The sequence below is a fragment of the Tachypleus tridentatus genome, chromosome 1 (assembly GCF_004210375.1).
Source record: "Tachypleus tridentatus isolate NWPU-2018 chromosome 1, ASM421037v1, whole genome shotgun sequence".
Lineage (NCBI taxonomy): Eukaryota > Metazoa > Arthropoda > Merostomata > Xiphosura > Limulidae > Tachypleus > Tachypleus tridentatus.
In genome coordinates, this window is record NC_134825.1 from 72,336,315 (window position 1) to 72,352,150 (window position 15,836).

The 15,836-nt window shown below is 28.3% G+C and overlaps 1 protein-coding gene across 1 annotated transcript; it reads left to right on the forward strand.

The window, feature by feature from the left end:
* The first annotated feature begins 6,290 nt into the window (after positions 1–6,290).
* On the forward strand, positions 6,291–13,935 carry LOC143232527 (CDK5 regulatory subunit-associated protein 2-like). The gene is made up of 5 exons (XM_076468101.1): positions 6,291–6,363; positions 7,078–7,139; positions 7,715–7,825; positions 11,219–11,295; positions 13,842–13,935. The coding sequence occupies exons 1-5, from the start codon at positions 6,324–6,326 to the stop codon at positions 13,933–13,935; spliced, it is 384 nt and encodes a 127-aa protein (XP_076324216.1). The 5' UTR covers positions 6,291–6,323.
* Positions 13,936–15,836: the final 1,901 nt, after the last annotated feature.

Consider the following 15,836-nt stretch of genomic DNA (forward strand, 5'->3'; position numbering starts at 1 on the left):
TGGTATGAAAACTGTTAAATATTAATATAAACTTTATAATTTGTCGTTGTAGTAGGTGTCGTTTGTGTGTTATGTATTTGTGTTGAATTTAAAGTTTTAAAATGAAGTTTCGAGATAGTTTAAAATCTAGTGAATGAAATCAAAGTATATGTATGTAGTAGTGTGTCTGCTATTGTGAATGCCATATCCTGTGCGGATGAAGCTTTTGCCCGTTACAAAGGGCTCAACAAACCGACTGGGATATGTAGATGAAATAGTAGAGGAGCCATTTGTATTGTAATTCAACTTCGTGAACAACTCAATAGTGTAAACTAGAATAAATAAGCGAAGTGTAAATATTATTAATTTATTTACTTAAAAAACAAAATTATAGTAATAATTAACACTGTGTTATATATTGTTAACACAAGTTGTTTATTATTTTATTACGTTTACTTGAAATAACTTTGCTGTCACTCAGAAGAGCCGGTGAAACGGCAAACTTGTCTTATAACCGGAGCAGGCCGAGTAACCACGGCGTCAATGGGAGAAAACTGCGCTGGTAATTTGAAGAATTATAAGCGAAAGCAAAGAATACCTGTTATCTGTCGTAACTATTGTCAGCCTGGCCTTTCACAAAGAAATAAGTAAATCGGAACCATGTAATTGACATGATAAAAAGCAATGGATACGATGATGAATAACATAGTGTTTTACCTTTTATTACTCTGACGGTAGTATTTCTGTGTATGTAACCTGGTTTATGCTCTAATTTCATTTTAAGTGTATTTATTACTATTTTTTAGAATTAAAATATAAGAATGTTTCTGAGAACTGAGCGATTTTCTATGCTCCTCAGTATCGATGTGACTATGGTTTTTCAATAAAAAAAACTTTACGTAATGGCGTGAATTGAAGTGTGTTGTGTTATTTATAACAGACATTTGTTTAAAATATTGACTTCTATATTGAACATATATTACTTTATGCTCTAATTTTTGACGTCGATCACAGTAACACGACAAAGGTTTGTTGTTTTTTTGATACCAAGCTTAGACTTGGCAGCCTTTTCATTTACTGGCCCTAAAATATACATGCTTATAGTCTGTAGGAAACTCTACCATGAATAACTGTCACGTGAAGTTTCGCGTTTATTTGTAGAGCAGCAGAAGTTCAAGCCTTGGTTGTGCAAAGTGTATAGTGCAGTTAGTTTTGAAATTTCTGTAGATGCATTTGTTATTTATGGAACGAGAAATTTAAAATATCTTACGGTGTTCTGAGAAACATAAACGGCTTTACAGTTACGTAATAAATGATTTATTTGTTGCAACAGGTGCAATTGGCAAAATTAATTTTGTACCTTTAAGAGCAAATTAAAATCGCAAGTGCTGAGGTTACTATTGCTCAAAGGTTCTTGGGAAGGCAGTTAATATGGTGTTTCCATGGTATCTATTTCGTTCATCCTATAGTGTTAAGTTACATTTTAAGTCGATCAAAAAGCTTTACGTATAAGAACAGGGCTACAGTAGAATTAAATGGCTAGCCGTATAAAGATGTGGTATTATCGCAAACATATATTTTAAACTAATATTTTAATCTAGTTTTTAAAATACACGTTTCGATGGAAAGTGAAACAAGTAGCAGGGTGAGGTGGATTGAGATTTATGTAGGTGAATCATGCATTGTGTGCACTGGTAAGTAAAGCGTGTCACGTTTAAAAATCAATATATGAAACGTCATCCTACCATTTTAAGAACCGATCAATACAGGCGTGAGAAACAGTAGCTTGAACTGCAATTTTGCATGCATCTCCGATCTGTGGTTTTTGTCTCTAGGAATAAATTACGTCATTAGAGGGAGGGGATTCAACCATTCATGGAGTTTCACATAAGATCAGGACTACAGCTTTTCTAAGAGCTCAGGTTATTAGGCCCTCTTGTGCGAAAAGTTCTTTTTACTACATATGTATTCTATAGAACTATTGGTTGCAAAACCAAACGTTTCATGATATGCTTTAAAGGTTTGTTTGGAAACAATTCCAGTTTATTTTAAGCACGTCAAAAGTTGTATGAAAAATAAATGTGATTGATGAACAGCCCTTTAAAATTCACAATTTACAAGCACCTACAAAATACAGTGCAGACTAATGTGATTTGTAATTATTACATTCTTTTGTTTCTATCTGCATTTTGAATTTTCATTAATATAATTTTGTATAGCTTAAATTTCACATCAGATTGTATTTTGAAATCCAGATCAGTTTTAATTCATGTAAAGAAATGAAAGAACAACTTATTTCACAAGTTTTGTTACAGTGAGGAAAATATTGTGTTGAACTGTGTATAAAAGCCAATTTTCACTTCACAAGTTGTGTAAGGGTAAATATTTTTAAACATTGTTTTATATAAGTTAGGGAGTTAAAATTAATTTTTGTCTGATATCAGTTATTCTACACAAACATAGTTTGTAAAGTGGTTAATAAATTATGTAAATGTCAGTAGATTTAGATTGTACAGGAAAATAAGAATCTAAGCCACTTTCAGTGTATATACAAGTAGGAAGAAAAAAAATCTAAAATTAATAAACATATTTTACTGAAACCTTAACCAATTCTATAAATTTGATACAAATTGATTGTCTATTATTATAAAAAAAAATGATGGAAATGAAAGAGTTTGCAAAATGCAAGGGGAGTGAAATGGAGTAAAAATTAAATGTGTATATTTATATATGTTTTAATGAACCATAGATTTGGAAGAAAAATTGTTATTAAATGACCAGTGTGATAAGATATGAGATCAATGGCCCTTTTTGTTTTGCAAAATTTGTCTTATGGGAAAAAATATAAAACTTGAGAAGATTCTATTATGAAAAAATACATTAATATTTAAAGTATTTTTGATGACATCATCTGTGAGGACTAACAGCTATATTGTTACAGTATAGCAGACATAAGTTATATCTCCATGAAGATCATTTGTAAGTAAGCTTTATGTATATTTTAACACAACTTTGAAGATCATAGACCTCAGAGTTCAATGGAACTGTTCTTGTTGATAAGAGTTCAATTTGAGCCCACAGAGCTATTGGCATCTTCTTTTAGTTAAAGTGGTTACTACTGTTTTATATTAACTTGAATAATGTATGAAGATATTTTCATCAAACTGAAAATGCTGTTTACAATGGATAGTAGATCATAACTGCTGAATAGGTTTTAAAATACTACATTAGTAAAATGTAGAGTGTACTTGTTTTCTTTATTAAAGTAGTTTGAAATTTTTGCACTGAGAGCATAACTGAGGTTATAAATATTGTATAAAAATTATGTGTATGTAGATATTCTAGTTTTTATTGTATTTCCTGACCCAGAACTTCTGAAAGTAGTTTTATGTTATTGTGAGGCTATTTTTGTTTTACAATATTTAATTAAGATTGTTTTATATATATATAAGATTAAAAATAGTTTTTACAAAATTTCTTATTGATATGGAAAAACTTAATTTTAAGTGTTCATTATTTTAATTACTTATAAAAGCTAACTACCTATGTAGATCAGCATTAGAATCTAACATAGTAATGAATATTGCTAATTTCATATTTTATCTTCATATATGAAAAATCATATAACTTTGTAATGATTAAAATGCATTATTTGCAAAATTTAGTTAAACACCATTTGGATAGTAAAACATTTAGTTTAAATCTTAAATTGCTGTCTTGTTCTATACCCAGTCTTAAGTATATTTAATGTTGCTACAGTGACTTTTCATATTGAAAAGAAATTGTAAGTTCACAAGTTTTATTATCTGTAAATGTATATGTATACAGTCAAGAATTTTAATTTGTTTAGGAACCAACTCATTTTAAAATGCCTTATTTTTATGTTTTGAATATACAGACTTATAACACAGATAAATGTAAAAGTTTTTTAGAATGCATTATTGTACAATATACTTTCAATAATTTATGTATTGTGTTACTAATCACCACTTTAAGTTTACCAAGAAATGAAAATGCTATGTATTGTATCTTGTGAGAATCCACAAATGCAAAGTTTAGTGACAAAGGCTGTATATGTGCTCTAGGTGACAGTTATATGTACACAAGGTTGCTTTCTTGGCGTATCTAGACAATTATTGCAGACCTAAAACAGCTAGAGATGAAATGGGTATCCATATGAAGATATACCAGTCAAGCCATTGAATGAATAGCCTATATATTTCTGTTTAATTAATTTATTGAAACAGGCATTGGAAAACTCATCTTTATAAACCAGACAGCTCTGTGATTTTGACATGACAGCTTATTAGAGCATTTTTGAATGAAAAAATATGCTGCAGTGCTTATTGTCAAAATGCTCAGTCATGTGATAAAACATGGTCAAATGTGGTGACCTGGACTGTAACAGTGTGGTGAAAGTCCAAGAGTTTTTTAATGTACTCAACCTCTGTGCAGTGTTTAAGTTGTATTGTAGGTATTTTTGTATCTACTTGTAATTTTCGTGATGGTGAAGTATTGTACATACTTATAAATGTAATCTACATACTGGTATTGTATGTATTTTAAAATGTATTTTAGTTTTAAAAAGAACTGTTTTTGTATTACATACTAAATATCAAAACAATAAGCTCAGTAAACTTCAAAAATTGAAAGAAGGAAAATATAATTTAATCTTAAATCTGTAATTGAGACTTTCAATACATTAAAATTGTGGAAGATGATTTTTTATTTTTTGACATATTGGATACAAAATATTTTTATTGGATTTTGCAATGGAAAATGAAAGGAAAAATGTTATATTTTCAATCACAAATCATAATTTAGATATATTCTGCTAATAGAATCAATGTTTTCCAGCAAAAGCTACTTTCAAGTGGTTTTAAATTATAAGTTTATATAATAACTGTTATGCTTGTCTTTTATAAAAAAAAATTTTTCCTCAAAAGATTATTGTATCAATGCCTGTAAAAAGTTGATTGTATTAGATAAATGCACTTTAAAATAAGCTCAAGGTGTGTGTGTGTGTGTATATAGGTAGTTCCTGCCTGCAGTTGCTTAACTATACTTTCTCAGCAAGTAACCATAGGTAGGCAAATAAGACAACAATAATAATGCTTTTAAAGAAGTTACTGTATTGAAATATTTTGTGTTTTTACAAAATGAAATATTTGCTTACAATTCAAAAAACAAAAACACAAAACAAACCATGCAAGAATAAATTAAGTGAATTTGAACCAAACAATTTATAATGTAATGAATTCATGTAAATACAATCCTCATATGTATTTATAGTATTTGCATAATTCATACATCAGTAACTTTGAATTATATTAAACTATAAAGTTGGTCTTGTCTTTAAATTATATGTTCAGTAACATTTTAATCTATCATTAGGTGTTTGAGAGAGTCACCTAACCACTGAAGTAACAAATATAAATTACACTCTATCCTGCTTTAACTTGAGTTTGAATGTTAGATAAGTATTGATTTCAGCTTCATATATTCAGGATGATGTGTTAATGGTGTAGTTTGAGATTTGAGTTGGCAGTATCAAAATTAATAATAAATATATTTCAAAATGAATAGTAAATATACTAAGAATATGTGTAGTTGCTTTGGAGTGTTTGGACACCTTTGGTATTTTTAAAGGTTTTCAACTTGTGTTGCACATCATCAATGTCCTAGTTGCAAACATTCCCAGATAATTTTAATGATAAACTTCAGATCCTGTTATTTTTTTGTATCATATCAACTAAGGTAGTATTTGTGTATGTATTTCTTGTGTGTGTATGAGTGCATATGCACCAGACTTTTTCTTGGATCACCTTTAATTTATCAACATTGACATATTTACTTCTTATTGGACTCATTTACTTTGGTGCCTTGTCTTTATTGGGATTATTAAAGATAACTGAATTTGCTGTATTGTAGTCATTAATATCTAACTAAAAGTGATGAATAGATAAATCTATCCTGTAAAGCATAGTTTTTCCATAAATATTTGTTTATGAAAACCAGTTTGACCATAGTGATAATAATGTTTTACTCATCAGCAAAATAAGTACTTAAAAGCTTCCTGATTACATTAAGTACAAGTTGATTAAATCTGAAAATGCCAAATCAGTTTAATTTCTTTGAATATTGTGTCTTCTATTAATAGCACCAATAAAATATGAGAATCTTCACTGTTTTGTAAACTGATAACTGTAGCTACTTACATTTCAATGATTTTAGTTTTGTACGCATTAACTACGCTTGTATTGTGCACTTCTTTGTACAGAACAAAGTATTATTATTTCTTATATTTTCTCAGTGCCAACCCAGAGCAGCTCCATGAATTTACCATGGACTCTGTAAACCAGTCTGAAGTTTTTTCACCTACAGGTAAACCTCGAGTACTTATGTTTAAAGATGTCACCTTAAATTCAAGTAAGATACAAGTTAGCAGATTAATATGATGACAAAAACTTGCATTACTTGTATTCCTAGTGATAAAAAATAACTCTTGAAAGTTAATTTAAGATAATAATTATGTTAAAGTATTGTATATTTTATATTCATTTAGTAGTGTTTTTTTTGTGTTTTTTTTTGCACATTACATCAACAGAACTATGTGAAATAATTATAACCAACTGATGTGCTTGATGAACAAAAGAAAATTTACGTTTTAAGAGTTCAAAAATTGGATTCAGGTAACAAACTTTGTTCAGGTATTGACAAAAGTCCATGGAACAGTCCAGTATGTTTGGTTATTAGCTATTGTTTTGGTTTTGTCTTCAATAGTTAATGCTTTTTCCATTCTTGGAATATTTTGAAAGAGTGATTCTTGAAATATTATGTGTATAAAGGCTTGATTTTCTGTTTGTTTGTGCTAAATTAATATTTTTCTTAGACATAAATGTACATGCATTATAATAATTGTAAGTTATTGTGAGATTCATTCTTGATACATATATAGATAAGAAATGTAGTACAATGTTATAATTTGAAATTCATTTATTTAATTTTTGTGTTTAAATTGGAAGGTTTCCGTGTATTATGTATATAATTTGTAGTTGTTTATTATATTTTAATTTTTTGTTATTATTTTTTCTTCAGCAAGCCAAAGAGGTGCCATTCTATCCCCTGTGCGAGCTAGAACAATGAAAGAATATGATCAGGTTGGTTACTTCAATTTGTATTTATTAAGTTGTTTTTTCTATCACTTTTCATATTTCTGAATAAATCATATTTGTTTTATCCTACAACTTTCAAGGTAAGTGTAAAATATTTGTACATGTTTTAGAAGGTGAGAAATGCTGATTTTATTAAATATTTCTTTTTTTTTTCTTATTACTGCTTTTTGATATATTCTATTTTCAGTTTACTGGATATTGATAACAAAGACATGAAGCTGATTGTTAATAGAAAACAAATTTTTGTGTTAAGCTTTGTTGTAATTACTTTTCCTTACTCTAAAATGTATCAATATCTGGATGTGAAGGAGTCTCCTTATTTTGCTTTGATTATCTGAAAACACATTTGTATTCTTGATACTGTATCAAAATTGAACTTTAACACTAAGCTTTCAATGCTGTGTGGTCTTCTCTGTAGCTTATAAGGCAAAACTAGTTATATAGTATTATAATTTATAAGTAGTGGAAATGTTTGCTGTCTTTTGTTTGTTTTATATGAAGTATGATTTTGACAGTTTTGTTTAAATATTTTGATTTCAAACTTATTTAACTTTTTACAGCAAATAGCAGACCTCCGGAAAGAAAATTTCAATCTGAAATTGAAACTGTATTTTTTGGAAGAGAAGATGGAGAAAAAATATGATGGTGATGATAAAGAGCTCCATAGAATTGTGAGGATATTTCTTTAACTTGTCAACATAAATTGAATAGTATATTGAATATCCATTTACTTATAGAAATTTTAAGTTCAGTTTTATTTTTTAGAAGAAGAATTTTAGAAATTATATATTCTCAGAAGTTATAACTACATTTTGGAAATATTTCTCAATACAATTAAACTTTAAATATGGGTGACAGTTATTTTAAGATTTTTGAAGGAGAGAATATATTTTAGAGTACTCAAATGGTCATTAGGATATTTTGCTTTCTAGGAAAAGGGACTTTTATGACTTATTTCTCATATGCCAGAAATAGAATAATAGTGTTTTACAAAATATTTTATGTTAATGAGGAATAATTATCAGTAGCCATGTAATTTTAAACTGTATTACCATATTGTAAAGAGAAAAATACTGAAGCAAGATTTTATGACATTACTGCTGGGTTAAATTTACTAGAAATAGAGTATATACACAATTTGAAATAAGTAGAAAGAAAAAAAATAGCTTTGTATATGTAAGTTTTTATTATTTAATCTTAGTTTCTTACACCATGACATGTGACAAACTTTTAACACACTGATTTGTAGGGACCTCTGTATAATCTACAGATGCAATGCATGCTATCAGTAATCAAGCATGACTTACCATAATTGTATTACACTTGCATTACTTGTTACTTGCCTTTACATGTATAAAACTGCAGAATAAATTTAGCTTAATTAAACTAGAATGAAATCATATCAGCACTGGAACTTACCATGTGTGTTTTATTTTGCACAGTATCAGTTTTATAAAATGATTAGACAGCAAAACACTATAACATATGTGATTATAATTTTGTTTTCTTTTATTTGAAATTACCATGTTTTAGTGTAAAATAATCTTTGACAGACTCAATATTATTGACAATTGTTATATAATCAACTTAAACCGGATCAAGGGTATTTGTAAGTTTGTGGAAATGCATTGCATTTAATATCTAATGTTAAAGCTACCTTATCTTCTAGAGTCAAATCTGTTGACTCTAAACATAATACAGTGTCACACAAGAAAAATCATGGTTACAAAAGGAGTAAAAAAAGTTAAATACTTCAAAGTTTGTTTACATTTTGTATTAGTGCACAGATTTTGTTTATTCTCATATATGCTTTCTTGAGTAACTAGACAAAAAGAGTGAGACTTGCATACAGTATTATGACTAATGCAAAATCTTGAAAAGAGAGAGGTGATTATAGAGTATTAAAACTAGTACTTAAATTCTTGGCTTACCAAAATGATGCCTTTACTGGAAGCTAAATATTTAGACCCACAATGACCCTATTGCCATGGGTATCCTTCACTGCACATGACACAAAATTTTAGTGCTTTACTTTCAAAATTTTATTAAACTATTATTTGTTTGTTATACCAATTAAAATAGCATAAATTATTAGCTAATAATCCATATTTTAGTAGCATGTAAGTTTCAAGTTCTTAACTTTGCAAGGCAATATTTAAAAATCCTGAATTTTCCTAGTGTGACACATGTGACATATTTTCTCTTAGCATGTTATTATCCCTATTTTACCCACCAAAGTTAATGACTGCCTTGAATGCATTTGCAATGAATTTGGTTGCATGGGTTAAAAGTTATAAAAAATTTTGATGTAAGAGAATTTGTCTAGTTTCTGCATGTTATTAATCTGTTTTGTTGGATCTGTTATTTAATTAAAATTATGGTGCATTACTATCATCAGCATAAAATTTATGATTAACTCTCTTCAAAAATCAAGAGCAAGAAAAACAAAGATTGGTTAAGTATTTCTATTTCTGTTTTGTATCTTTTTTTTTTATGTATAATTACAAGTGTAACCAAAATGTAAAATAGGGATCCTTTTAAGTTAAGTAAAATAAATGATTTTAGTATAATAAAAGTTTCACAAATCAACATGCAAGCAGCTTGTAGTAGCTTGAGAGTAATGTAATTTGTTAACATAATGTGAGTTGCACATACCTGTGTGGCTTACAGCTTATAGTGGTGTGAATAGTAGTTGGACACAATAAAATGTAATTATAAATAGATGCATACTGTTAAAAACCTAGAGATAATTATGATAAATGAATGTAATTAACATGTTATAATTTGAAGTCATTTTAGAAAGAAAAAGTTTTTTATTTAGATTTTTTATGTGTGATTACAGGGCTGGTCAAATTGACTCATTTCACTTTGAGATAAGGTAGAGAAAAATAACAAACTATTAAGTTTTACTTTAAAAATTTTAAATGCATTTAAGAGGTTTTAGGGATTACACAAAAGTAGTATAAAATTTTGAGGTGAGTAAAGTATTTTTAATCTTAACATAATTACTTTTCATGTAGAGTATTCAAAGTAAGTACTCTATATTCATGAACAAATCTTTATTTTAATAAGAATACTTGAATAAAAAGTGTATATTTTTTGTATTTGAAAGATTGGCAAATTTTGTGAAGATATATATACTCTGTATTAATTGAAAAAAGACTTAATTTAAACAAGTACAAAGAGGCCAATGGTTGGTGAATCAGACAAGTCCATACTGAGCAAGTTATCATTAGAGAATAATAGTTTTAGCTGGGGACAGCTCAATTTTAGGATTATAAGAAGGTCATAGACTCATGAAATATTCTCATTAACCTGGACAAGTAATATCAACTTATGCATTTTATTATCTAAAAAGATCACAGTAATAAACAACAATAAGAAAGCAAAAATTGAAAAAGTAATAGACTAGTTATAAAATTAACTTGTATCTAACCTTGTTTTTAATGTTTCAGCTATCTAGTCTAGGTTATCAAAATACACAAAAATGTCTTTAATGGGTATAGTAATTTGTTTGTTTTCTTTACTTGCATTGAACTCTGCATTTTTATTTGTAACTTTTAAAATTAATTCTCAACTGCTAAAGATGAAATATGTGGACATATTGTAAGTGGCATTTTGTTTTGTAACTGTTGCATGTACATATCTTACACTGTCGTAAATGTATTAATAGAATCATTTACCAAGTTCGTTATTAGGTTTTATCCTAGACATAAAGATTGAAGTTGAGGGGTTTCATTTTTCCTATTTCACAACTAAATATAATGCAAATAGAAAAATGTATATACACATAAAGTTAAGATTAACTTTATTAATGCAGGCCAGTGTGATGATAGAAATTTGACTTGGTAATAATTTATATACAGATGGTTTTATGTCATGGATGAAAAAAAAGCATTATGATATAGTATTGCTACAGATTAACTGTTCAAGTCTTAGTTTTAGAGACAGTTGTTGGAACTAAAATATACAAAGTTATTTATGGTAAATTAGTATTAAGTATTAATGTCTAAAATAACTTTAAAGTTATTTTGTTAAAACTAGATGTTTACATTATTTTTCAGAATATAAAATTGCAAGTTGATGTAGAAACTTTACATAAAGAACTAGAGCAGAAACACAAGCTTTTACAAGATGCTTTGTAAGTATGTTTCTTTACATACTAATGTTTGTTTCTAACAAAATATTTAAGTGCATTTTTCAAGAAATCTGTACAGTGCTTCATGATTATTATTAGTTTCACAATATGTAAATGCATCATTGAATTTTAACTGTTTGATACAGTTGTTAAAATGAAAACTGTTACCCAGTTCTTTAGGTTTAAATTTAACAAGAAACTCAAAACATTCATTTTAGAACTTTGAGGTACACCTGATACTTGTATATTGGTAACCTTGTGTCTTCCTTGAATATTTTTATTTTATATGTGTTTCAGTTAATGGACGGTTTACATGTAGTTTTTTCCATTTTGTAACAGTTAAGCATTCAGTCCTTTGTGTATGTATTATGAATATGTTGTTAATTTGTATTTTTACTACACTAATTTTGAACTGAATGTGTGCCACTATTTTCTGCTTGTATATTGCTGTAATACATTTTAAATATCATCTTAATAGCCTAGCATGTGTAATAATATTGGAAAAACTTGATATCTTAATCTGTTTTAAAATAATGTTTTTTACAAGCAATATATGTCAGCAGGGTTTAAAATTTACCATAGAATGGTTGTTTTGAAAATAGAATGTAACTTAATGTGAATGAAGTGGGTTACCAACTTGTGTGCATGTAAGTTCCATGACTGAGATTTTCCCTACATATTAAAGTAACTTATTTTGTGTGTGTATGCATAATTGGCAAGTCATAAAATTAAATGCCATTTGTTGTCTACAACTGGCAAGAAGTGATGTCTAAATATTGCTTGTGATCAATCAGAACAAACATGAGTAGTGGTGCTGAACTTAATATACATACTACCAGATGAACTTTAACAACATGCTGTCATCCATGAAGTTGAAGAAGAGCCATGTTGAAAAATAAAAGAACACATCGATGGATTTCTTTATGAATACTATTGGAAATAGAGGAGTAACCATTTAAAAAATAGTGAATTAATAAAGAATTTGACATGATAACATGATCCATGTGCATGGAACATAAAGATATGTATTATACTACCAGCAATTGTTTATGACTGTGTCTAGGCAACTGGGAGGTATATGTAATTGGCTAAAAGGTATGACCTAAGAATACTTGCAATGTTTTTTGACTGATATCTATTTATTACTGTCTGAAAGTTTACCCTATGTGAATAAAGGCATACTTAATTTTATAAAGAAAGCTAGGCTTAAGTCCACACTGCCATTTTTGCTCAATGCACTGATTTTTTCTGTATAATTATTTTCAAATTTGTGCAAGATTTTGTGTATTAAAAAGAACCTACAGCTGTCTTTTAATTCTTTATATGATTTAAACATTCTTTTCTAAATAAGACACATTTTCCTTCTTTCTTCATGTAGGCCTACATTTATATTTGCTTGCAAACTACAGTACTTGTACTACTCAGGTAGGTGGTTTTCTCTCAGTTGCTTCTTAGAAAAGCAAGTAAAAAATGTTCTGGTGTAACTAAAATGTTAAATCTATTTGTGGCAGACACAAGTACCTTGTTATGTTTTGTTTTTGGTAGTTTCAAACCCTGCATAACTCTTTGTAAAATATTTTGAGATAATTGTGGTATGATTTTGGTTATGATTTTATTTTGTGATAAAGTGTTTGATTTTAATTTTGTGAGGGGACTTAATTGGTATCTTAACTCTCATGAAATAATCATGCTTATTTCAGGAAGAGGCATATTTACAAAAATCATTTGTGGAAAAGCTAATTTTATGTGTGATTTTAAGATGTTTCTCACATATGAACACCTTGACTGTTTATTGTATACATTATGTTGCATTTCATTCATAAATAATTGCAAGCTGTTCAGCCGTTTTGTAGGGATTATAGTTGTGAATGGAGAGTATATTTGGTACATGTATTTTCTTAACATTTTGTTTGCTTTTCTTTTGCAACATTACAAACTTAACTACTGTTAACTTATGTTTATTTTAATAAATTCAAAACTAAATGTTGTCACACAATGTTATGATTTAAAATTATTAATTTTGTTTTCTTGTATTAGCATGTGCTTGGAAATAAATATTAAATATAAACTAGTTTGTAAACTATTATTTATATTGAATTTTACAAGAGCATAATATTTGACATGATTTCAGTCTGCTGCAAACTTTTGATATAATGACATGCTTATAAGGTTGTAAATTCAGTGTATGAGGTATTTAACATTGTAAATAGTGTTATTAACCATCACATTATAATGCCCCACAGCTAAATGGGTGATTATATTTCAACAATGAAGTTTACTATCATGATTTGGAAATTTTTTGTATCAAATGTCAGAATCACCATGCTGTACAGTTCTGTTAATATTTACTAACCTTTTTATAGTTATGCGTGTAGTTCTAATGTGGAAAAAATTGATTGAAATTTGTAGTTTAAAACTGTACATGTTTTCATATTTCTGTTTCTTCATTTCCAGGCATATAAATAATTACAAAGATCAGTGTTAATACATTTATTGCTCTGGTTAACTGTCTAGAGAAATAAGTAAAGCATATAAACTTTATTTATTAGGGGGACTTTAGAAAAGTTAGAGCAAAATCACAGGAGAGAAATAGAAGAACTAAAGGAAACAAACAGTGAAGAAAAATGTGACAAGGGAAATTGATAGCTTTAGAAAAGTAAGTCATTGCTTCTTGATTCCTGCCTTGGGTTTATTTTCTGCTAGTTGTTTTGGCATCACTTCATAATTAGGAAAGCTGAATATTTTGGTTTTGATGCCTTGAATAAGCCTTTTATTTCAGATTGATTGACCCATCCAGTGGCTCAGTGGGAGGTCAGAAGGCTTATACTGTTAAAACCAGATTTTAATACCTGTGAGCGGAAGAGCACAGAATGCTCATCATGTAGCTTTAGGCTTAACAATAAAATAAGAATTTTATTGATTGGCAGGAATGTTATTTGCAGTTACCATTTTTTTTGTACTAATTGAACCCTGTATAAGTAAAAAAAAAACAGTTGCTTTACAGCCTTGAAAATTGTTAACAAAAAATGTCTGAATTTGCTTGGTTAAATGATGTTTGAAATCTAATGTAATGTATGATTACGTTTTTTTTAAATTCATAATTAAACATTGTTCTTCTGGTTTTCTTCAAAACTCAGATGAAAACATAAAAAAAATTACACTCACTCACGTATTATTGTTTATAGGTAAGCTTTATTGACATGACTTAATTATATTTTATTAGGAACTCAGCTTGAGAAACAATTTAGAGTTAAAGAAAATGATCAGAACAGTGGAAGCTTATATGCAAGCTTTGGTTTGGAGACAAGTCAGGTAAGGCTATGTAGGAAAGGAACTACTGATTAATTGTTTTAAAAGTTGTTTTTGTAATATATATTTGTGTGTAAGTTACTTTAAGTGAATGCACATTTTATTACTTGATTAAATTTGATTTTTTGTATGTGTGTGGTAAGAATATTCTCTCATCAGGGAAAAACTTTAGTTGATGTTAAAAAATTGAAATGCTATTTTGTTTTAACATCAGTCTTAACTCCTTTGGCCAGGCATGGCCGTGTGGTTAAGGCATTTGACTCTTAATCTGAGGGTCATTCACTGGTTTGAATCCTCGTCACACACCAGGCATGCGCCCTTTCAGCAATAAGAATGTTATAATGTGACAGTCAATCCCACTATTTGTTGGAAAAAGACTAGCAAAAGTTGGCAGTGGGTGGTGATGACTAGCTGCCTTCCCTCTAGTCTTACACTGCTAAATTAAGGATGGCTAGCACAAAATAGTCCTAGTGTGCAGCACAAAATCAAAACAAACCATATTTAACCTTTTATACAGGCTTGATCACTTAACCAAACTTACAACCATCATGTAACCAGGAAACTGTACATAATATAACTTTTAATGGAGTAAGTGTACCTTTATGAAAATTATTGAGCTTTTAGTAAACATTACTAGTCTTTTACTTCAAAAATATGGTTGATTTGAATGGGATTAAAATGATTTTTTTATCATACACCTTTCATATTTATTTATTAGAATCTTCTAAGTGATTGTCACAATATTGTCAACAGTACTTTATATTTTACCTGTTATCTTTAGAATCTTATTTTCTTTGTTTTCACTTATTTTTGTTTTATTGCTGTGTGTGACTGTATCTAACTGATAAACCTACATAAAGTTAAAATTCACTTGACAAACATATATAGCTCAAGTTATATTATTGAATTAGGTGTTACATGAGCTTCTTGTGTAAATATTTGTGGAGAAATTGTATTTGATTTATTCATTTGTTTTCTTACCTAATACGTTTTCTTGTTTACATTTTAGTCACTTTTATGATGATAAATAAATTTATTTTTGCATGAGTGACTTGTTCTCATTACATCTGAAGTCTTGATAAAAATTTTTTTAATTTTGGTAGGACTGCTGTTATTACTTTACTGAATTTTTAGGTATTTCAAATATTCAACAATTAACATACATGGACCATGTTCTATAACTATTATAACATAATTTAAGTGGTTTTCACACTAAATTCAAGTGTGTTGAAATA